This window comes from Oryctolagus cuniculus, chromosome 5 (genome assembly GCF_051225735.1).
Source record: "Oryctolagus cuniculus isolate XC-2025 breed Fujian yellow rabbit chromosome 5, ASM5122573v1, whole genome shotgun sequence".
In the NCBI taxonomy this organism is placed as follows: Eukaryota; Metazoa; Chordata; class Mammalia; order Lagomorpha; family Leporidae; genus Oryctolagus; species Oryctolagus cuniculus.
The window spans coordinates 107,190,702-107,216,237 of NC_142871.1; the positions used below are offsets into that span (position 1 = coordinate 107,190,702).

General features: G+C 34.6%; 1 protein-coding gene across 1 annotated transcript in view; it reads left to right on the forward strand.

Moving 5' to 3' along the window:
* EYS (EGF-like photoreceptor maintenance factor) overlaps positions 1 to 25,536 on the forward strand; it is a 1,804,868-nt gene that overhangs the window by 122,051 nt on the left and 1,657,281 nt on the right. The window contains 2 exon segments of the mRNA XM_089333540.1: positions 11,377 to 11,516; positions 16,609 to 16,775. Coding sequence (XP_089189666.1) covers positions 11,377 to 11,516; positions 16,609 to 16,775 — 307 coding nt within the window.

A 25,536-nucleotide genomic window follows, 5' to 3' on the forward strand; every position in this document is an offset into this window, starting at 1 on the left:
ATGTATGTATAACAGCATTGGGTCAGAAGAAATGGATCCTTGAAGGTCGGGGGGAGCTCCGAAAAAAGCATGAAAGTAAGTCTTGTGTGACAGATAATACTGGACCTAAATTTGCAGGTTCAATGTTCTAATTTTTACTTAAGAAGGAATATGAAATCTTTGTAGAGTTTAACACTTTCAAAAACAAAGAGAGAGAGAGAGAGATCATCAAATGAAGAAATAGAATTGAGAGAGTGCAAAATAGCAGGGAGTTGTTTGGATCTAACGTGAGGTGATGGAAGCTGGAAATACATGGAAGTTCTTGTTTATGGACTGAAAATAGCAAGTGATGGAGGTATTGCTTGAACTCCTTGTTTTCTGACATGAATAACCGAAATAAAATTATTTCAATACTTTTATTTCATTAAATATATATTTTCTTTTATAGAGTGGTAGTTCCTATCTCAGAATCTAATTTGTTTCATATAAATTATGATTTAATATTTCTTAAATTATGATTTAATAGTATTTGACATATCTGATACAAATTCAATTCCCAATCCTTTAAACTATGTGGTAATTAAATTATTTTAGGGGATATTTCTTCCAACAATGATATTTTGGCCTCAGAGTTTAGCAACAATCAGTATACTAGTGGTTGTAATGTGTCTTTTCTCAATTAAGGGCTTATTTTATTTAACTGACAGCAGATGCATTTATAAGATGACTATTACATTAAAACAGTGTTGAAATAAACTAACAATTAGCCTTTTAAACAGAAGACATGATAATTTATTTCATCATGCTCATAAAATACTATTCTGGAGAGTTAACAACCTCTAATGACAGAAATACTTATCAGTTCATTAAGCAAATCACACTCAAGACCAAAAGTGGTAGATGAGAGCAATGACTTGTTGAATATACTATGCCAGCACTAAAAGAGATTTCAGAGACTGTGTTATGAATACTATTTTACAATCAAGTAAAACAAACAGAAACAACAGCTGAGGTTAGTGAGTATAAATGAATTAACTGGTTTTAGGAATATTTTAGTATTGTGCTTTTTCAGTGGTTGTAAGCACTAGCTTACTGTTTGAATCATCTGAGGAACTCTTGAAACATACAAATTAATACTGAACTTCCACTGCTGAACGATCAAACTGGGACTGTAGTGAGATGGACACAGACGATCCTTAAAGCCTTCCAAGTGCTTTTAATATGCAGACTGAGAAATACTATCTACTGGTACACAAAAATCCAGCTCATGGACTTCAGTGCTTGCATTCTTTTTATGCTTGATTGCCCTTTACCTCAAAGTGGGAATAATGCTTGCATATGTCCAGCTATTTGTGGACATTAAATTTTTAGACCTGAAAATGTTTAAAGGAAATATATTCACAATGATCAAACAACAAATATGATTTTTGAGGGAAAATTTGGGGAGTAGTTGTTTTGGGAAAACACAGTTACTATTCTTTTTTTTAATTTTTTGACAGGCAGAGATAGACAGTGAGAGAGAGACAGAGAGAGAGTTATAGACAGTGAGAGAGAGATGAGAAAACACAGTTATTTTTAAGAATGGTAGTAAATATAATATATATATATATTAACATGGGGTATAATAATATGAAATCAAAATTTTTTTTGGATAAATCAGTGCCGAGCAATTATCAGCAAAATATTTAATCATTGTCTCTTCATAATCTATGCATAGACCCTGTGAATAAATTTCATTGTCAAAAAATATGAATTATGTAATCCCTGTATCTAAGAATCTCAATGAAATGGGCTGTCCTAGTGAAGGAAGACCATATGAAAATAATCAGTGGTCAATAAATATTTAAATAGTGCACCCAGATTAATGTTGAGGTCTACTATAAGGACGCAGAAACATAACTTTTCCCAGAATGTTTTCAAAAGAAAATAAAATTTAGAGTCAATAAAAATACATTAATAGAATTATACAAATTATGGTAAGATTTCTCCTGGTTGCTGTCAATAAGAACTTACATTTTTCCCTGATAAAATATCACAACAGAGAAATCTTAAATTCAATCCAGTGAGTTTTCATGGGGTGCATTAATTTTATCAGCAGTAAAATTATTTTAATTAAAGAATTTTTCTTACAGCTAAATGAAGTGTCTTACACGCCCAATCAATTCTTGCTAATATGATTGCTCTACAAGGAAGGGGTGGTAATTAATTAGAAGAAGCTCCTTCAAGGACAATGGGTCTACTCTGCACAATTTGAGAAAGAGCTGACATGCACTGCTTCTTTTAAATGTCATTATCTATGTTAATTATATGTATGATTAGGTTTGAGGAAAGGAGCTACTGACAGAGTGGATAATGAGCTGTGAAGTAAAATAAGACAACATGAATCATATTCAAAAAGAGATGAAACCATAACAAGGGAAGGAAATAAGGTGTCTTGAATACCATACCTTTTTAGGCATGTTATTATTGCAGTTGATTTATCTAAATTACATATATACCTTTAAAAATAATTTGTTCTTGTGAACTGTTTTCCTGAGTAGTGCTTGTTGAATTTGTGAATTGATACTGCAAACTATTATTTAAATTTCTTTTTTTAAAAAAGATTTATTGATTTATTCATTTAGTTGAGAGGCAGGGTGACAAGACAAAGGGAAAGACAAGAGAGAGAAAGAGAGAGTAAGTAAGAAATCACCCATTCCCTAGTTCACTTCCCAAATGGTCATAAGAGTCACGGATTGACCAGCCTACAGCCAAAAACTCTGAACAACATCCAAGTCTTCCACATGGATGGCAGGGGCCCAAGTACTTGAACCATCTTTAAGTGCTTACCAGGCATATTAACAAGGAGTTAGATTGGAAACACAGCCAGGACTAGAACCCGTGCCCTTAGAGGGTATGCTGGCATCGGAAGCAGCATTTCAACTTTCTGCACCACTACACTGGCCTAAATTTTCCATCATTCCTCTATGAAATAGTGGATCTTACTTTTGGTAGATGATGTTATAACAAATTTATTGTAATCTACAAATCACAAATTATTTGTAATTTTATAAATATTTTTGTGAGAGTAGAAATTGCTGAATCTCCAGAGAAACCTTTATAAGTCATCTGTTTTCTTACCGTATCTCACTACCATTATACCTTCTTTAGTCAAGTCTCTGTTATTTACATATTCATTTAGGATGTCAGTGCCTTAGTTCAAGATTATATATAAATCTGAGTTTTTAAAAAAATTAAACTTAGTTACTCATGTTACCTATTTGTTTCAAAAACATGCTTGTCATGAGAGAATTCTGTTAGTTAATTAAATGCACTAATTAAAAATAAATGGCTTTCATGGACAGCAGAAAAGCTACTTGAATGATATATAATAGAAATAAAGATTCTATGCGATGAACACTTATAATGTTAAAATGCATAAGATTAAATGAATGAAAATGTATAATTCTAAATGGGGAAAGTTTACTGCTAGAGTATAAATTCATGTACACATAAGCTGAGAAACACTTTAAGTATATACACATCATCTTGTAGCTATTGTTACATTTAGTCATTTTATCTTTTAGCCTTCATACATAAAATGTACTTGATTTACTCATCACCATCACAGTATTGAGTATAATGAATTTGACAGTGTGCTTATTTTTACTACAGAGTTTTGTGACTTCACAAATATTATAACCACAGACAGTTACAAGGTGTTAATTAGCTCTATTTAGTCATTTCACAGTATATACATACTTCTGCAATTTATGTAAAACATAAGAAATAGGATTTTATCTTTATTGCTTTATATATTCATTATTTTAAAAGTTAAAATAATAATTGCCACAACATAACAACATACACTGTTGGAGATGGAACACAGCATGTTTTAATTGTCTTTGTTATTTCACATGTGTATTAAATTTTCAATGAAATGACAACAGTTTTCTTTGCTTTATTAAACTGGGACTTTATTTCTTAATGTACACATGGAAAGATAAACAACATGGCCGAGTTCCCAATGCAAAGCATACTGTGTATGGAGGTGAGATAGAGAACTGGCTCTGCAGACGCTGTCACCTACACTGATGCAAAGCGCAATATCATTGCAGTGATAGGCAATGCACGTGGCGAAATGCAAAATCCAAAAATAAATCTCTGTCATGCAGAAAAATCTAGCATTTGATAAAACTGTTATCTCAAACCACTAGAGTAGCTAGGGACCACAGTATAATATATATGGAACAGCCATACCTCTAAGAAGTCTGACTTGCATATTTTTGTAATATTTTGTCAGTTTGTTTCAAGGAATTATAGGTTCTAAGATACAAAGATATTATAATATCATAGAAATTAACGACTCTCTGAAATGAGGAAGGAAAAGACCAAAACCCTGACGGATAAGCAACATAAATGCTGTGCTTTAACCGGGATGGGAATGGCCAGCCTGCAGGCTGCCAAAAACACTGCGATATCATTTGTTTTGGGCCTGCACAAACTCACAACTCAATAAAGTTGGGGCAAGTTTTTTTTTAAGAGATTCAATATGACTCATAGATACAATTCTTTTTATATTTTAAAATATTATGTATTTTATGTTGAATACTTCAAGAGAGAATTACCATGATTTCAAAATGCCATCCCTGGATTCACTAAATATATTTTTTATAATTACACTTTGTCACCGTCTAGAAATGTATGGAAGCAAGTCAGCTAAACAATAAAGCCAGTAAAAAGCTCTGTAAACCAGAAGTCTCAGTGCTGGGGGCCATGCGTGATCAGTTCAGTCACTCTGCTGCCATGGCTTTTAACAACATGATTCAAGTCTGTTTCCAACACCTTCAGGAGCACCGAATTACAACAGTTACATTAGACACCTGTGGCAAACAAGTTAAAACTAGAATCTTTGATATAAAAAAAAATCAGTTAACTACAAAGAAATTCAAGAAGAAAATTCCAGGACCTTGATCTGTAGCTTTCGGTGCTGGCAATCTGGTGCACACAAAGCTACGAGCCAGGCTAGGAACCTCCCTAATGGAGGACGCAGGCACGCTGAGGGCTCTGTAGGAACAGGCTAGCCCTCCAGGAGTTCCAGTAAAGGCTCCCGGTGTCAGAAGCTAACCACTACCTAACTTAGCCAGTGTTACAGAAGCAAAACTTGGAGTAATTATTTATCAAAATAAGCACAACTGTTCTTTTGTCTTCTACAATCACCTTTGAAATACTGCAAGTGGACTCCAGCTGTGGGCTCTGGGGTGTCTTCCTGCTTGAGAAGGTGCAGTGCACGAGGGATGAGCTACTGACTGGCCTTCTCAAAGTACTCCTTGCACACAGTTGGATTCAGCCTGAGTGTAGAAGAGTCTGGTGTCCAGTGCTGGGCAGACTTCCCCGTGGGCCTCCACTTACTGGAAGGCCTTCTCCAGGCTAGGGGTCTCCTTCACTTCGGCTCACCGAGATCACTTGATGCTCAGGTGCTTGATGACCCTGTTGGGGTCAATTATGAAGAGACTTAATTCTAAGAATATGATGGGTCCGGCACTGTGGCATAATAGTTTAAGACTTTGCCTGCTGCGCAAGCTTCCCAATGGGTGCTGGTTCCTGTCTGTCCACTCCTCTTCTGGTCCAGCTCTGTGTTAATGCCCTGAGAAAGCAGTTGAAAATGGCCCATATGCTCTGGCCCCCACAACCATGTGGGAGACCTGGAAGAAACTCCCGGTTCCTGGCTTCCAATCAGCCCATCCCTGGCCATTGTAGCCATTTGAGGAGTGAACCAGCAGATGGAAGACCTGTCTCCCTGTCTGTCTCTATCTGTAACTCTGTCTCTCAAATAAATAAATAAAAATATCTTTAAAAAAAGAATATAATGATATTCCTTCTCTCTCTCTCTCTCTCTTTCTTTTTCTCTCTCTTTCTCTCCCTCCCACCCTCACCGTTTCTTTCTTCCTTTTCTTGATTTTGGAGATAACATTTTTTTTTTTAATTTACATTACAGTCAAGGACTTAATGTTCCACCCAATAAAAAGTTTAACAAGTAAAAAAGCAAAAAGACCCTAGTTTAGCAGTAATGTAGGCAAGGGCTGTAAACAATAAGTGAATGGAAAGATGGTCATTAAGTTGGTATTTTTGTATGGACCATGAATGATGTTATAAATATCCAAGTGGTCCTGGGCAGAAAAAGTTTCCCACTCCTATGAAGCTTGAATGAACAAAGAAAAATTTTAAAATACCATAAACATATAATTTTTCTGTTGTTATTCTGGAATCAAAAGAGTATGACAGCTTGATAATTTTTTAAAACATTTTATTTACTTATTTGAAAGGTAAAGTTATAGACAGACAGAGAAAGAGAGAGAGAGAAGAGGTCTTTCATTCTCTGGTTCACTCCTCAAACGGCCACAATGGCAGAGCTGAGCCAATCCAAAGCCAGGAGCCATGAGCCATGAGCCAGGAGCCAGGAGGGGCTTTCTCTGGGTGTGCTATGTGGGTGTAGGAGCCCAAGCACTTGGGCCATCCTTTACTGCTTTCCCAAGCCATCAGCAGAGAGCTGGATAAGGAGAGGAACAGCTGAGACACAAACAAGCACCCATATGGGTTGCTGCTGCCTCAGGTGGAGGATTAGCCTACTACACCACAGCACCGGCCCCCAGGTTGATGATTTTATACATCACTGGCATAAGGAAAAATCACTATAATATCCAAGTAGTAGAATTTGTAAATAGTCATCAATGTTACAAATGTATTTCGTATTTGACCTAGCTTTGCCTCACTAAAAATGCTGCATATGCTAAGTAACACATGTGTGAGGTCACTAGCTATTAGAGCAAATGAATTAACATAGCTACAAAACCTGGCTTGTACCCAATATCAATATGAGATATGACGAACAAAATGAAAACAGGAATACATGCAATAGAGCAGAATCGTGTATGTCACAGCAACCTTGATATTAACTATGGTTCAGAAGTCTAGAAGCCTTTTTCTAAGTTCTTTTTCAAATGTTCTGAAATTTCACAATGTTGCGAGTTTTGGAAAATGTGTTCTTGTTCATTGTATGAGTGCTTGTTAAGCTCTTACTCGGAAGTGCAAGTCTTTCAATTTTTAGAAAGTCTGTGTTATCTCAGTAGAATGCCTGTTTGTTTTCTGTAGCTGCTAATTTCAAAAACTGAATATTGCATCCTCTAAACTTAGCCTCTTATTTTCTCTTCTTTTTTAAACTTATTAAATTTTTTATTTTTATTGTAAAGAGAACCAATTTTCATAATTTGTTTTCTATTTCTTTTGCATTGTTCTATTTTCTTTTTCCTAATTGAGTATCTCAATTCTAACGCTGAAGTTTTAGTTTGTTTTATTGCATTTGTAATATTTTAGGGCGTTTTTCTATTGTCTAAATTGTACATATTCAAAAGATTTTATTTTTTTACAAGATGCAATATTTTCCTATCTCTCTAAAGCATTGTTCTGTCTGTTTTAGTCTTCTATTTTATGCAGGTTTACAGTCTTTATAAGCACTCTTATTTTCTTTTCAGAAATTTGCTTATTTATTTATCTGAAGGGCAGAGTGACAGAGATGGAAGAAAAGAGAGAGAGAGAGACAGAGACAGAGATACAGAGATATCTTCCATCTTCTGGTTCACTCTCCAAATTGCCATTAACAGACATGTGGTGGGCCATGCTGAAGCTGGGAGCCAAGTACTTAGCCATCTTGCCTTGCCTTCCCAGAGGTATTAGCAGGAAGGTGAATTGGAAGCAGAGAAGCTGGGACTTGAACTGGTACTCAGTTATGGGGTGTTGGTGTGATAAGTGGCAGTTTAACAGGCTGCACCACAATGTCAGCCCCTAAGTACATTTTAAATAATAATTTGTTCTCTTTCATTTGGAGTCTTCCTGCCAAATGTTGGGCAGTTTAATTAATACTGAGACACAGAAGGCTGATTGGAAACCTGACATGTGAGTTTGTCCCTTCATGACTAAAAACTCTGCTATGGGGTTGCAGATTGGCAACTGTCTTTCCAATGGAGAACCCCAAATGAACTTGACACCCTAGAACATTAGCTGTTTGTAGGGACTGGCATATGAGAGTGAAGAATCAGATGAGTTTTCTGAATTTCTAAGTTGGAAGAGAAGTTATCAGTGTCTGCTAACTTCCTATTGTCAGAACATACCTTAGCAAGACATTCTCAGATGCTGTAAGTCCTCATATTCTCAAAATTGCTGCCACACATCATGTACCAATGCCATCTCACCAGTCCAAGTGATCAATTTCAGTTCACAATTGATCATAATGAAAGGACTAAGAGTCAAAGGAAGCACATAAACAAGTCTAGTACCTGCTAATACTAACCGATAGAATAAATAAAGGGGAGAGTGATCCAACATGGGAAGCGAGATACTCAGCAGACTCATAGAATGGCGGATGTCCTAAACAGCACTCTGGCCTCAGAATCAGCTCTAAAGGCATTCCGATCTGGCTGAAAAGCCCATGAGAGTATTTCAGGCATGGAAAGCCAAGACACTCTGGAAAAAAAAAAAATAAAAAAAAAAAACCCTAAATGAAAGATCTCTGTGAGTGAGATCCGAGTGGAAAGAATAGGTCTTCAAAGAAGGAGGTACCTTTCTCTGAAAGGAGGAGAGAACCTCCACTTTGAATATGACCTTGTCTAAACAAGATAAGAGTCGGTGAACTCAAAAGACTTCCATAGCCTTGGAAACTCATGACTGGTGCATAGGGAGATTACTGATGCCATAAACAGGAGTGTCAATTTGTAAAGTCAACAACAGGAGTCACTGTGCACTTGCTCCTCATGTAGGATCTCTGTCCTTAATGTGCTGTACATTGAGACTTAATGCTACAATGAGTACTCAAACAGTATATTTCGCTTTGTGTTCCTATGGGGATGCAAACTGTTGAAATCTTTACTTAATGTATACTAAACTGATCTTCTGTAAAAAAAAAAAAAAAAGAAGAAGAAGAAATTATTAATTCCCAACTTGACTCTTGCTGGGATTAAACATGACAATAGGTCTGATCTGATTTCATCATCATTTAAAAAATCATCTATTATTTTTCACTTTATGTTTGTGTGGGAGCTAACTGTTGAAATCTTTACTTAATGTATGCTAAACTGATCTTCTGTATATAAAGAGAATCGAAAATGAATCTTCATGTGAATGGAAGGGGAGAGGGAGTGGGAAAGGGGAGGGATGCGGGTGGGAGAGATGTTATGGGGGGGAAGCCATTGTAATCCATAAGCCGTACTTTGGAAATTTATATTCATTAAATAAAAGTTAAAAAAATGTGCAAAAAAAATTAAAATTAAAATTAAAATTAAAAAAAAAATTTGCCCTAAAAAAAAATTGCTGCCACACAAATAATAAATTAGTTTTCATAATTGGGCCCCCTCATTAGAGTTTTGTTTTTTGATTATGGATTTTATGCTAATTCAACAGCTTCATATTTTTATCACATTCTCAAGATATATTGACAATATTTGCTCAATATTGCTTACCTTTCCCCTCTCTTTCTTGATTAAAGTTCCTGTCTTTTTTTCCTCATTATTTTGAGGCTTTTGGAGGAAGAAGCAATATAATTGTAAAGATTTAGCAGAGTTAAGTGCAAATCTTATTCAAATTTATCATTATGGAATTTTTCTAATAAGGTAAACAACTTAAATAATTCCTAGAAAAATGCCCTCTGACAATCTGATTTAATCAGAGTGTCAAATACAGAATTTGGATAATCCTCCAACTTCTTAAGTATTAATGAAATTTTTTTTAAATCATTCCAAAAAGAAGCATGGTGAGAATATACAGTCTTCTATTCAAATTCTATATATTTTAATAAAAAAAGATGCTGATACTAACTAAACCCCTGCAAAAAAGTGAAAGAAGAACATAATCAATTATGTTAAACTACAAAAACTGTGGTTATTTACTCTGAGAACATTGAATATATGCCTTTTATTGACCTATCATTAAATTTACTGATCTTTCATTTCATTGGCTGATAATATCATAATTGATTGTTTTATTATGAGTATATTGATAATCTGTATTCTTATAATTATAAGCAGCTACTTACATAGGCAAGTTTGAGGAGCTTTGGAATAATTTAATTGGCTTCCTAAATACTTCTGGTTTTTTTCTCTATTGATATGTGAGATTTCAAGTGAAGTATGGAAAGAGAAAGGGTGGTTTCAATTTTGGAACAATCTCTATTTAATTTATAATATGCATAGAATGTTTTCTAGGAAGTCATGCCTCACAAACCCATATATTTTATGTTTGTTAATAAGCGACACATAACCAGGAATATTTTGCTAAGTGATTCATTAGATACATGCTATCCCCTAATAAGTATTAGATCTACTTTCTTGGAGATTTAGTTGGGTTTACCTAAATTAAGAGGATTATGTCCTGTGTTTTATGATCTTTCATTATCTGTGAATATCAGTTCCATTAGTGATCAGTAAAAGGCACTCGACCCAACTTAATTCATTTCTATCTCCACAAAATTCTGAGGTTTACAATTTTTAACAGATTCTAAAATCCCTCATTTTTTAATACCCTGTGTGTTTGCCTATCGCAGTCTGTTCCTATGGATCCTTCAACATATTGATCACAATTAAAGCATTTTTCTGATAATTACAAGTCTGGGATAACGATGTATATGTTTTTACTATTTTTTCTTGAATACAGATTCCATCATTTAGCTTTGTTTTTGCAATGTCCCTTTTCTATTATATAAGATACATTATATTATAGCTAACTCATATGTATGTCTATCATATTTGTATCTATAGCTACAAAACACACACACATACAAAAATTCCCTTTTTCCTTTGGATTACACTACGAAAAAGAAAATTTATCTATTATGATATTTTAAGAATTTTTTCTTGGGATGGGCATTGTGGCATGGCCAGTAAAACCGCTCTCTATAATGCTGGCACCCAATATGGGAGCTGGTTTGTGCCTTGGATGCTCTATTTCCAACCCAACTTCCTTGTTCTGTTTTCTTTAAAATATTTACTTATTTATTTGAAAGGCAGAATTACAAAATGAGAGGAAGAGACAGAGGTAAATCTTCCATCCATTGGTCTACTCCCCAGGGCTGAGCCAGGCTGAAGCCAGGTATTCATTCTGGTCTTTTCATTTGGGTGGCAGGAGCCCAGGTACTTGGGCCATCTTCTGCCTTTTTCCTAAGCCATTAGCTGGGAGCTGGGTTGGAAGTAAAGCAGCAACCATAATATATAAAGATGAAATGTTGTTAATATTGCAAAAAGTTATTTTGATAGTCATTGCACCATTCCATGAAATTATTAAGTGACAATTTAGATGGTGTTTGATTTAAAAAATATTTGGCTTATGTGCTATGTCTTATTACCAATTCTTTATATCTCCTTTTTATGGAAGTTTATGAAGGTGAAAAATTTCAAGTGGCCATTGTGGCTTACTTTTCTCTGGCTGACAACTGTGTTGGAAATGGAACTGATATGAACACACTGGAAGATATTAGCCATGTATGTTGCTTCCCATATGAAGGCATAATACAGGTACATACACATGTAATGATTTCTCACTTGTCTTTTTAATCTTTAATTGTAAAAAAAAAGTTATTGGAAATCCTTTAATGTTCAATTTATGCATAGTTTAGATATAACTTCATGAACTAATTCCCAATGATTTCTTTAGAAATCGTTATTTCTGATTATTATAGTCTGGAAAGGTAATAAAGCATTTGAACAATCATTTTATCTCTGTGGGGAGCAACTGGGAGCAACTCGGACTAGACTAAGTTACTGGAATTAAGACTTATTCTATGCATCTGCTCTCCCACAATATGGCGCTGAGAAGGGAGTAACAACTTCTACGCAGCTGCCTCTCGCCAACTTGAGTGATGACCTGCAGGAGCTGATCCTGCTCCTGATTGGAAGAGAGCAGTGTACTCGGCGTGTGGGTAGCAGAGTTGGGATTGGTGGAAGAGGACTATAAAGGAGGAGAGAGACAACATGCACCAGGAACATCTAAGGGGAACATCTATCTGAGGGAACACCTGTGCAGCCCCCGAGAGAGCCGGCTGGCGGTGTGCCACTCCCCCGCGGAAGTGGGGAAAGTGGCCAGGGGGAACCGCCCTTCCATGGAGGTGGAAGGACAGTAGCCAACCCGGGAAGAACCAGCAGCAAACCCAGGGAGGGCCGAGCAGACGAAAGAACAGCGTAGGGTCCTGTGTCGTTCCTCCAGGAAGAGGGGGAGCGACAATCTCTAGTCCTTTTGTCTTCTATCCATGTTTTTATTTGCCAACTGATTTAAGCCTCTTAAACACCATTGTGATTATGCCACTTTATTGTTCGAATATCATAATTAAATGCAATTGTCTTTCTTGTAGCTATACTTCTGGGAAATTTCTCATCTTAGAGTACTCTTACCACTAACAATTTTGAGACTTAAAGTAAAAATAAAAGAGATGGCATTTTTGACTCTTCTTGTACAAATTAGACTTCTATTTTTTAGACATTTAAAATAAATGTAGATTCTAAATTTTATTAATTTTAATATTTACTAATTTTACTGGAGAGGCTGAGTGAACTCCCCTCTGCTATCTCTGCCCCAAATGACCACTAAGGCCATGATGAACCAGAAAAGATACAGGAGCCCAGAACTCAATCGGGGTTTCTACTTGCGTGTCAGTGACACAACTACATGAACTATTAGCCGCTTCCTCCCAGGGTGTGCATTTGCAGGAATCTGGAGTTAGAAGAGAAGCTGGGACTCTAGCCAAGGCATTTTGATATATGATGTGGGCATTTTTAATGAACTTGTAATCAAAGTGATAGAGGAGTTTTCCAAAGATGTTCAGAGTTAGCCAAATATTGTTAACCTTTTTTTGTCTTTACACAATACCAATTTTGTCATTTTATAGATGCAAAATTATATTCCTTTAATCTGAATATATCTCAAGGTTATTTATTTATTTCAAAGAGTTACAGAGAAGGAGAAGCAGAGGCCGGAGCTGGCCAGGCTGAAACCAAGAACCAGGAGCTTCTTCCAGTCTCCCACATGGGTGTAGGGGCTCAAAGACTTGGGCCATACTCTACTGATTTCCCAGGAGCTTTAACAGGGAGCTGATTCTGAAGTGTAGCAGTGGGGACTCAAACTGGACTCATAAAGGATGACAGCACTGCAGGTGGCAGCTTTATATGCTATTCCATAAGGCCAGCCCTGCAAAACTATATTCTAATTTTATATTGTGTATAACATTCACATGCAATTTTTTAATAAAGATTAATACTTTTTGAAATTATATTGATATTGTACCAACCCCATAAAACATAAATGAAATGCAATTAATCATTTTTCTTTCTTATTAAATTTTTCACTATTTATCTGGACAATAATTCTAGATATTTATATGTTGATGGCATATTTATAGTAAATTAATTTCAACTTTCTCTAAAATAAAAAGGTAAATGAGAAAAGTTAAAGTAAGTGAAAAAGAACTAGAATCAGGCAGGTATAAGCTGACAGTTGCAGGTTAATTAGCTGTTCTCTGCAACCAGGGGTAGAGGCTTAAATACATTAGAAAAACACAGTATTTTTGATGACTCATACACATAATAACGAGCACACACAACAAGAAGTTAACACTAACAGTTTAAAACATAATTCACATACTTGAGTGTCTCATGGAGCCATATAGTCAAATATCCAGTGCATAATAATCCCAGAGGTATAAAAATGAAAAGCCAATTTTTGTACATCAAACAGAATAATATCTTCATTAGACACACAGGACAGAGATTCTTCTCATGAGGATTTTTCCTTTTTTGTTCTATTGCATCTGTCAAATGAACAGTCTTCATCATGCAAAAATGTCTCCAGAGAAACTACTGCAATTTCAGGTTGTCCTTTGAGAAATTATGCCAATTACAGTGATATGTACATGACTTACAGTATAAAGTATATATAATAGTGGTGCCTCGCATAACAGACTGGGAAAAACACAGGAAAGCTAGCAGCCAGTAATTGTGTAACACCTTGTCTCTAGAACTTCCCCAAACCTCTCAATCCTAACTGAAAGACCAAGAAAAACTGTGTCCCAGATTTTGAAGAAGTGATTCAAGAAAATTTTTGTCCAAGGGATAGCAGACTGATGTGGTCAGCTATACTCATTCCTGGTTTAAGACGTTTAGGTGGTGATGAAGTCGTTGAACTTATGCCTGTCCTTCACTACATAACTTCCTCTTACAGGCTCATCTGAAAAGTGATGATGATAGAGGGTTGTCCTCTCTCCCTCTCTCTCTCTCTCTCTCTGTCGAAATGAATAAGTAATCAAAAAAGTCTAAACATCTTTTCATATTTTTAAGGAATAAAATAACATCATTTGGGAATTTTATGTAAAAATTATAGTTCATACCTAGTATTTACCTAAATATTATGTCACTGTCATAATTGTAGAGAATAATAAAGCAAATGATATTATATTTGTCACTCCCCGTCTTCGTGGAGGAACGACACAGGACCCTGCGCTGTTCTTTAGTCTGCTCAGCCCTCCCCGGGTTTGCTGCTGGTTCTTCCCGGGTTGGCTACCATCCTTCCACCTCCATGGAAGGGCGGTTCCCCCTGGCCACTTTCCCCACTTCCGCGGGGGAGTGGCACACCGCCAGCCGGCTCTCTCGGGGGCTGCACAGGTGTTCCCTCAGATGTTCCCCTTAGATGTTCCTGGTGCATGTTGTCTCTCTCCTCCTTTATAGTCCTCTTCCACCAATCCCAACTCTGCTACCCACACGCCGAGTACACTGCTCTCCTCCAATCAGGAGCAGGTCCTGCTGTTTATTGGTTGAACTGGAGGCAGCTGTGTAGAAGCTGTTTCCTCCTCTCCCAGCGCCATATTGTGGGAGAGCAGATGCATAGAATAAGTCTTAATTCCAGTAACAGTCTAGTCCGAGTTGCTCCCCACAATATTGAATTCACAAATAATGCAAATACATTGGAGGATTTCCAGAGGAATCAAAATAATGATAGATACATCAGTCTGAACCTTCCAACGTAACCTCTAAAAAAAAATACCACAAGAATAAAAAATCAAATCATTAAACACTGATTCTTATTTTGCCTTTTTTCCTATGGTCAATTTGAAGTTTTTTTTAATTGTTTTTATTTTTTAGTACAGTGAAATTAAATGAATTATATATTAAGCTAGAAAAATTAGGAATTTTTGAATAAAGTTTAAAGGCCAGAAAATATTATATTACACCAAAGTTAATTTCCTAACATTCATAATTTTTCTGAGGTAATTAAGAAGAATGTCTTATTTTTGTATGAATATACCCTAATGTAATTGAGTATGAAGTACAATACAATCTCAAAGTTCAGAAAGCAAAGCAATAATATATGAATTTGTGTGCATGTAGACAGAGAGAATAATAAAGCAATGTCATAAAGTGATATTTGTTTTACTATATAAGTTTTTTATTTAACTTTGTAAGTCAAATATAACAGTGTTCCTTTAAGAAACTTTTCAACTAATATCCTCTGAATGTAGGAAATCATTATATGTTTAAACAGAAATAAAGGCATTTCTGAATTGTAAACAAATAGACATGCAGACACAGATGGATAATATTTATAACTCTGATTATAATGCTTTAGCCATGGAACAAATGTAAATAGCATTTGAAAAAACTCATCTGCACATGTCTAAGGTCTATGCTACTTCCTAAGGTACTTGACATTCTTACTTTCTTTGAGCTCCAAATTTAAAATGGACAGATTCTCCATGGAATCTTACCCAATAGAGATTAGAAGTCACTAAGCCATTGATTTATTTATAACCACCAAATTATCAGACCATAAATCCAGTTTCTAATAATTTGGGCTAGAAATAGGAACTAGCTTTTAAGCAATATGCTAAAAGCAAAATTTAAAAAATAAAAAAGCCAGATAAAAATCGTGATCATTTTTTAAAAAATTATTGAAGTTGTACTGTTGGTTGGGAGCTACTCCTAGGAATTCAGGAGATGTATGCCTGGATTGAAGCCCCTGAAAGAGATATGCTTCTCTGGTGACACTATTTACCTAAATCTACCCAGGATACTCATTCAAAACATCTATAGGAAACTTCCAAAAATTTATAAACAATAACTAAAAAAAATCATATCATCATATCTTTGGGAAAATATTAAATAATGTGTTAAAGTATGATTTTATTTCCTTTTAGTAAGGAATTTAGAAAAACTATATAACTTCATGGAAAAATTCATAAATCCATTCAAGGAAAAAAAAAACAATTTATTGATACTGGACTAGATTCTTCCATGGATCTGTTTCTATCTATATACTTTATAAAATAATATTTATCAATATTTAAGCAATACCTGTAAAAATGTTTAAAATGAAATGAACAAGTAATAGACAGTTATGCATCAAATTTTATTTCTCAATTAGGAAATCTATAGTTGTTTCATAATTGGAATATGAATTAAAATGACTAGAAAATGGTTTGATGTAAATTAAAATTATTCTTTACTTTTGTGAAAGAAACACGCACTTTTATTACATGAAAGTGCATATTAAGTGCAAATTTTAAATAAACAATGTTATAGCACGATAGAAGTTTACAAAATTCTTAATTCTTGTACTTCATAGAGTTGTACAGATGGGTGCACTATCTTGGCTGAAGAAGAGAGTCAGAGTTATTGGTGTATATGTGGTCTTGGATGGGCTGTCACACTGCATCTGGAAAATACAACTGACTATCCAGCAAATAGATGTCAACACGAAGATCAGCGTAAAGGTGAAATAAATATAACCAGGTATACATGAATCATTTGACTATGAGTGTTATCTATAGACAAAAAATTGTACTTATATGAATAAGTCATTATTCAACTATTTCATAAGATTTTATAATAAGTCTTATAAGCACCTGGCTCCTGCTTTCGGATCAGCGCGGTGCGCCGGTTGCAGCGCGCCAGCCATGACGGCCATTGGAGGGTGAACCAACGGCAAAGGAAGACCTTTCTCTCTGTCTCTCTCTCTCACTGTCCACTCTGCCTGTCAAAAAAAATATTGTAATTCATATACCAGTTCTTATATACTGCTATATGATAGGATGATAGATGTATCATATATCATATTACTGGGACAAAAAGATGAGGAGAAGGAATACAACCATGTAATAGTAACTGATCTATATCATACTAGGATCAAATTAGTATAAATCTGCAAGAAATTCTGATAAGTTAAGAGTATGGTAAGTCATATAGTAGTACTATGAAATGTAATTCAAATAGTTCAGTAAAAATAGCATTAAATGAATTAAAAGTGTGTCCTAAATAATACTTACTTACATAATATAAAACGAAGCAGTTCTGAATAGAGGTACAAAAATAACATTATACATGTGGAAAACAGAAAGAAAAATGGTACATATAAGTCCAACTGTATCAATATTAACATTGATAATAAATGGGATAATATTCAATCTAAAAAGAAAAGACATACAATTGCTCATACCTGAATTTACAGAAAATATCTTTTGTGTTCAAAAAGCAGTATTGATTAGAAGTAGAACATACTCAAGCTGACTTACCTCAAACGGTAGAGTTAGAAATATACCAGGGGATTCCAATTCAATCCCATCAAGGTGGCATGTACCAATGCCATCTCACTAGTCCCAGTGATCAATTTCAGTTCACAATTGATCATAATGATAGGACTAAGAACCAAAGGGATCACATAAACAAGAATAGTGTCTACAAATACTAGCTGATAGAATAAAAAAGGGAGAGAATGATCCAACATGGGAAGTGAGATACACAGCAGACCCATAGAATGGCCGATGTCCTAAACAGCACTCTGGCCTCAGAATCAGCCCTTAAGGCATGCAGATTTGGCTGAAAAGCCCATGAGACTATTTCAGGCATGGAAAGCCAAGACACTCTGGGAAAAAAAAAAAGAAACCTAAATGAAAGATCTCCACGAGTGAGATCCCAGTGGAAAGAACGGGTCATCAAAGAAGGAGGTACCTTCTCTAAAGGGGGGAGAGAACTTCCACTTTGACCATGGCCTTGTCTAAATATGATCAGAGTTGGTGAACTCAGGGGGTTTCCATGGCCTTGGCAGCTCATGACAAGAGCCTAGGGTGATTACTGAGGCCATAAACAAGAGTGCCAATTTGTTAAGTCAACAACAGGAGTCACTGTGCACTTACTCCTCAGGTAGGATCTCTGTCCCTAGTGTGCTGTATATTGAGATTTAATGCTATAACTAGTACTCAAACAGTATTTTTCACTTTATGTTTCTGTGTGGGAGCAAACTGTTGAAATCTTTACTTAATGTATGCTAAACTGATCTTCTGTATATAAAGAGAATCGAAAATGAATCTTGATGTGAATGGAAGGGGAGAGGGAGTGGGAAATGGGAGGGTTGCAGGTGGGAGGGATGTTATGGGGGGGAAGCCATTGTAATTCATAAGCTGTACTTTGGAAATTTATATTCATTAAATAAAAGTTAAAAAAAAGGAAAACTACAATAAAGTGTAAGGCTCTATATTTATATTGGACAAAATAAACCTTAAAGAGAAATAAAATAGTAAAGAAAAATAAGAGCACCATATACTCACAAGCACATGAAACAAACACTAACACAATTAAAGAGAGATACAATCAATACAACAATAATAGTTGGAGTTATTAATACTGCACTTTAAATAGGAGGAATAACATTTGGTAGAAAATCAACAAAGAGATAAGTGATTTGGCATGAAGAATCATCTATAGCTAGCAGATATCTTTAAAAAACACTACCGACAAAAGCAGAATAACCTTAAAAGCACATGGCCATTTTCTTAGAATACTCAATATTTTCAGCAGTAATGCAAGCTGCATTACATTTAAAAGGGTGGACATAATAGAAAGGGGGTGTTCTCTGAACATGGTGAAATTAGGGATAAAGAAGAATAACAAATTTTGTAGATTCACAATTAAACAGGAAATCTTAACAAATTATATTAACCAATGTATTGAACGATATTACAAGGAAAGTTAGAAAATATTTTGAGGAAAGTGAAAATGAAGACACAACGTATCCAAATTGATGGGGTGTAAGTGTTCAGAGTAAAATTTATATCTGTAAATGCCTACACTAAATATTATATACTAGTCAATATTCTAGATCCCCACAACACAGTGAATGGAAGAAATTGAATAAAACCATCAGAATGAAGGAAATTATAAAGTACATAGTGAAATAATAACAAACAATAAAAAATATCTCTGAAGCAAAAAAATCTGCTTTTAAAGTATTAACAAAATGAATAAATCTTCAAGAGATTAAGCTTAAAAGAGAGAAGAACCAAGTTACTAAAATTAGAAAAAAGAGAAAAATGAATTATGAAGAGACATCATGAACAAGTGTGGAGATACATACATATATATATATATATATATATATTAGTTAACTGTGATGAAATTAAAAGATACTCCAAATATAAAACCACTGAAACTGATTCAGGAAGAAATAGAAAATCTGGATATATCTCTAATAAGCAAAATGATTGGATCAATAATTAAAACAGACTTAGTATTAACTCTGTAATGCCCAAGAGTAGATGGCTTCACTGGAACATTCTAGCAAATATTTAAACAGAATTAATGGAAAGTATACACAACCTCTTCCAAAAATAGGAAAGCAGGTAAAATTTTCCAGGTCATTCTATGAGAACAATGAGAAATTATTATATAACATCTATCATTTCCTATAATAAAAATATATGCCAAATATTAAATAGAAATTAACAAAAGATGCTTGCTTGTGAAAATACAACAAAAACATGAGGACAAAAATACACTGTTTCTCTAACCACTAAGATCAATAAAATGATAAGATAATGTAAGCTCTGAAAAAATTACAATCCATGCGTTATATATTATATTTAAAAATGGCTAAGAGAACAAGATTTCCAAATAAATTCACTCATTCAATTCAGTATTGCAAATGATTGCAGGTTATTGTAAAAGTAATCAGTATGTTCTTAAATCTGTAGAAAATAAGGATGTTTTTATAAATAGTCTAGTAATCTTTGATAAAGATGAGAAATGGAGTGAGATTTTTTGTTCCAGCTATTATGATGGACTACAAAACCCATACGGAGGTTTTGAGAGAATGAAGGATGAAATGACAAAGAGCTCTGCGAACAACTCATGTACAAATGGGATCTAGATATATAAGAAATCTGTCCATAAATTGATATTACTGCACAAAGTATTTCAGTAAATGATACTGGGGAAATGGCTCAATATCACACCAGTAATGGAACCCAACTTAATACTTTATATAGAAGTACACTTGAAATTTATTTAAAGACCTACACATAAAAGGTAAAATCCATCATTTAATGGGCAGTAATATAGAAAAATGTCTCTGTGGTTTTATGGTGGAGAAATTTTTAAAAGAAATTAGCAAAGTTCAACTGAGAAAGCCAAATAATGATAGTCTTGAAATAATAGTATTTTAGAGGATTTCTTTGCAATGAAAAACACCAATAATAGTAATGTTAACAGACAGATGGCTGATAATGCATAAATATGTTTTCAATTGAAGCTTAATTTTAATGAGGTCAGTTTGAATTGCATAAAATAAGCGAAATATTTCACACTAATTAGAGTAATACATATTTTTCAGGAAAAGTTAAAAAATACTTGGAATTTGGGGAAACTTTTAAGGAACCAAAAACAAAATATTACAAGGCATGGCATCAAGCAAGGGGAAGCAGTGTCATAATTTAACACAAGGTCAAACTGAAGTGTTCATGAAATCAACTACTTTTTTCAGCCTTAAATGCCTAAATTCCCAATCTCTACTTGTTATCAGAAGTGTCATGCCAAAATAGAAATTATTTATGCATATATGAATCAAAAATTCATTGTGGGGGCCGATGATGTAGCATATGGGATAAAGCCTCAGCCTGCAATGCCGGCATCCTATACAGAAGCTGGTTTGAGTCCCGGCTGCTCCACTTCTGATCCAGCTCTGTTATAGCTTGGGAGAGCTATGGAAGATGTCCCAGGTCCTTAGGCCCCTGCACCCACATGAAAGACAGGATGAAGCTCCTGGATCCTGTTTTGGGACTGGCCCAGCTCTGGCCATTGCAGCATTTTGGGTAGCAAAACAGTAGATGGAAAACCTCTCTCTCTCTCTCTCTGCCTTTTCTGCTTTTCAAATAAATAAATAAATCTTTAAAAAAATCATTGAGTACCATGAATTCAAAGACATTTTGTAAAGGTGTTTGGAAATGATACCTTCTACCTGTCTTCAGGTAATATACTAAAAGTAACTTGTTATTATTTTCTGTCATTCTGTTGATTGCCTCTTGATTTTCCTTTGTAGTGCAGAAACTTCTCAGGAATGTAATCCCCTTTGTCTATTTTTTGATTTGATTGCCTGTGCTTCTGGGTTCTTTTCCAGGAAATCTTTGGCTATTTGAATGTCTTGAAGAGTTTTCCCCAAGTTCTCTAGTAATTTGATAGTATCATGTTGTAGACTTAGCTCCTTGATCCATTTTGAGTTGATTTTTGTATAAAGTGTAAGGTATGGGTCTTTTTTTCATACTTCTGCACTAAGAGATACAAAGCAGATTTTTTTAAAGATTTATTTATTTATTTGAAAGGCAGAGTTACGGGCAGAGGGGTATCTTGCACTCACTGGTTCACTTCCAAAATGGCTAAAATGGACAGAGCCAGCCTGGTCAAGACCTGGGATCTAGGAGACAGAAGCTTCCTCCCAGTCTCTCATGATGGTGCAGGGGCCCAAGGAATTGGGCCATCTTCAGCTGCTTTCCCAGGTTCATTAGCAGGGAGCTAGATCAGAAGTGGAGCAGCTGGGTCTTGAACCTGAAACTATATGGGATGCTAGACTGCAGGAGGTGGCTCTACCTGCTAGGCCAGTGTCTGCCCTGAAAGCAGATTTTTTTTTTTTTAACTACTAAATTAACTATCATTTTCACTTTTTGAACATACAGGTAGTTTGTGTTGCAGTGCTATTTTTTTCCTGTTTTTATTTTTTTGGGAAATGTAAAGCTTTTCCTGTACAGGCTATTTTGGAGATGCACATTTCATACGGAGTGCTAGATATAAACCAAACACTACTTTTTAACTTATAAGTGAAAGTTATAGTTTAATATGTAAGATCTGAAAGTCCAAGAGAAATCAGGTAGAGTTGCAAAGGTTATTTCTGGATAGTCAGGAAGGTTATTATATATAGATCTTATATAATTTGCCACAGAAAATATATTTTGAAAAGTTTTCTTTTAAATTGCTTCCGAAATAAGAATTCTAGTAACTCTTCATTTCTAAAGCTGCTATAATTTGCCATAATGTCAGTGACTAATGAACAAGTAGAATTGTCTACTTTGTATTTCTTTTTAATTTTTGCATGCTATGCAAACTTTTATGCCTCCCAAGCAACAAATGTTATGTGGATATACTTCACTTTAAAAAATATACCATGCAGGGCTGGTGCTGTGTTGCAATAGGCTAAGCCTCTCCTTGTACCAGCATCCCATATGGATGCTGATTCACATCCAGGCTGCTACTCTTCAGATCCAGCTCTTGGGCCAGGGAAGCAGTGAAGATGGACCAAGTATGTGGGCCTCTGTGGCTGTGTGGGAGACCTGTAGAAGGCATCTGGCTCCTGGCTTTAGACAGGACCAGTTCCAGCCACTGTGGCCATTTTGAGTGTGAACCAGCAGGTGCATCTCTCTCTCTGTCTGTAACTCTACCTCTCAAATAAATAAAACATTAAAAAAAAAACATCACACACAACAAGAAGGAAATTCTACTACATGTGAAAATGGATTATTATTGTATATGCACCCCAACACTCACCCACATACAAGTGAAAATGTTCAGAGAAAAATGGAATTAAATGATAAGTTTAATTTTCAAATCCATGCATGGTTTTCTTGTATAATGCATTTCCCATGAATATTTTGTGGAACCCTCATGCATGTGTGTATGTGTGTGTGTGTGTGTGTGTGTTTGGTGGGGTGTATGAGTATTTAATTAGTCATAATACTGCTAAACTACGTTTCCTCTAGTGGTTACAACAGTTTGTCTATTGTATTTACATATACTTTTCTCTATCTTTGATGTCCTGGAAACCAAATAATCTTGCTTTTTTAAGTGCTGTAGTAAATTGATATAGAAGTAAAAATTCAAATTCACTTAAGTAATGTCAAGTTAGATATTCCATTGTACATATGCATTCCAAAAATAATTACAGTAAGTTTCACTAAATGAAGTGCTTTTGCTAATTAGGTTTCAACATTGATAAGACTTGAAATCCGTTGCATGAACATCAAATTATTTCTCCAGTATGATTTTTTTTTCTTTTGTACATAAACCAATACATGTGTCATGCATTTAAAGTCAAAGTTTGACTGTATTATAGCCTCAGGTTGCATGAGGGTTCATCTTTCAACTTCGTATCTCAAACAATCCAATGCTTACATGCTATGTGATTTTGGGCTACAAGACCAGATTTTTATTTTATTTTGTAATATCTAAATAACTTTTCATAGGTGTAACCTTTTGCATTGCTTTTCACATTATCTGGTATGACTTTGAATTTTGTGAAGGTGTTTATACAGCACCTTTAGGAAGATGACCTTTCTCTAGAGCTTAGCTCAATCAAGTTTGAAATGCTTTTCATGATATTTTAGCCAAACAGCAATATGTAAGGTGTATGAAACATAACCTTAGGACTTAAGATAATAAGCAAGTAGAATAATAAATTTAGTTTCTTCTATTTCTCGAAAAGCATTCTCAAAATTAAAATAATGAAAAATAATATTAATTACCTTATTTCTAAGTGTCCATATTATATAGTTCTCAGCTAATAAGTTTCTGCCTTGTCCTTTTTATCATAGAATTCATTAAATGAAATTTACCTATTATTCAAAGTTTATTTAATTTTATTTAAATCATTTAAATTATTATAATTTAAATATATTTTATTTAAATTTTATTGAAATTATTATAATAGTTTATAATACACTTTAAGTTCTTAATTCCTTAATAAATAATAGATAATTTTTAATAATTCGGGGGTATCTCATCAGTTTATAGGGTCAGTTGCAATATTCAGAATATTTGGCTAAAACAGCTGGCATTCAGCAGGAGGATGGTGAATGATGAATGTCATAAATATTTCAATGCACAGAATAGTCTCACAGAAGAAAAAAATGCTCCATGGTTTGTACAATTTTGAAAAACCTCGGTAAAAATGAGTGTTAAATTAAAAAATCTTAATAAATATCTAAACCTAGATTTGGCTTTCATTTTACATATTCAGTCAATTTGCACAGTTTTAATAATCATTGGATTTTACAGGCGTGAAACTATTAATGAAATAAATATTATATTTTATTTAAAAATCTATCAAGTTTATATAAATCATGTTGGAAAAAACGCATCATCCTACTTGAATTTCTATTGCCAAACAGTTTTTATCTGTCTTTACAGTTGCCACATGCATGGAAATTCTAATTTGTATGCAAATAGCTAAACACCTCAGTGTGTCTTTTAGTTCAACCATTTTTAGTATTTTTGTATAAAATGCATTCATTAGAAATTATTGTCCTTTTTTGCTTTTTATATTAGAGTTAGGATACTGTGCTGGTCTATTTTTATTATTAGGTGTATTGTTAAGTTACATTTATGAATCCATTATATGAAGTAAAGAGGGTACTTAAAAATCAGAAATCTACTAGAAACAGAAACGATAGGTCTGATTGTTTTGGCAGTACCTCTTTCAGGAGATGTAAAATAATTAAATACTTAAGTATATGAAATAAATATTTAAAGGTGAGAAAAATAGAACCGCCATCAAAGCAAACTAAAGTAGATATGTGATTGGGGCCGGCGCTGTGGCATAGAGTGTAAAGCTGCCACCTGCAGTGCCAGCATCCCATATGGGTGCCAGTTTGAGACCCAGCTGCTCCACTTCCAATCCAACTCTCTGCTATGGCCAGGGAAATAGTAGAAAATGGCCCAAGTCCTTGGAACCCTGCACCTGCATGGGAAACATAGACCTAGTCCTGGCTCCTGACTTTGGATCTGCACTGCTCAGGCTGTTGTGGTCATTTGGAGAGTAAACCAGCGGATGGAAGACCTCTCTCTCTCTCTCTCTCTGCCTCTCCTTCTATCTCTATGTAATGCTGAATTTCAAGTAAAATAAATAAATCTTTAATTAAAAAAGATATGTGATTATTCTCAATTATGCTGAGGTTTTGAGAGGAAAACAAGCTAAAATTTTGTAAAAATTACAAATCAGTGCAATTATTATAGAGATATATGAATGTATGTGCAATCATCTTTATATATCATTGTTAAAATATTTTCCTGATATTTGAGGGATTTTTGCTTCTGTTTCATAATTAAAATAATATAACTTGGGATGAAACCAGTTAAAACAGACTATATTGAAATGGCGATGCTACAAATCTAAGAAAAAGCTTTTATGGATACGGAAATAGAAATTATTTTCTATAAGACTTAAAAGATGTTAATCAAT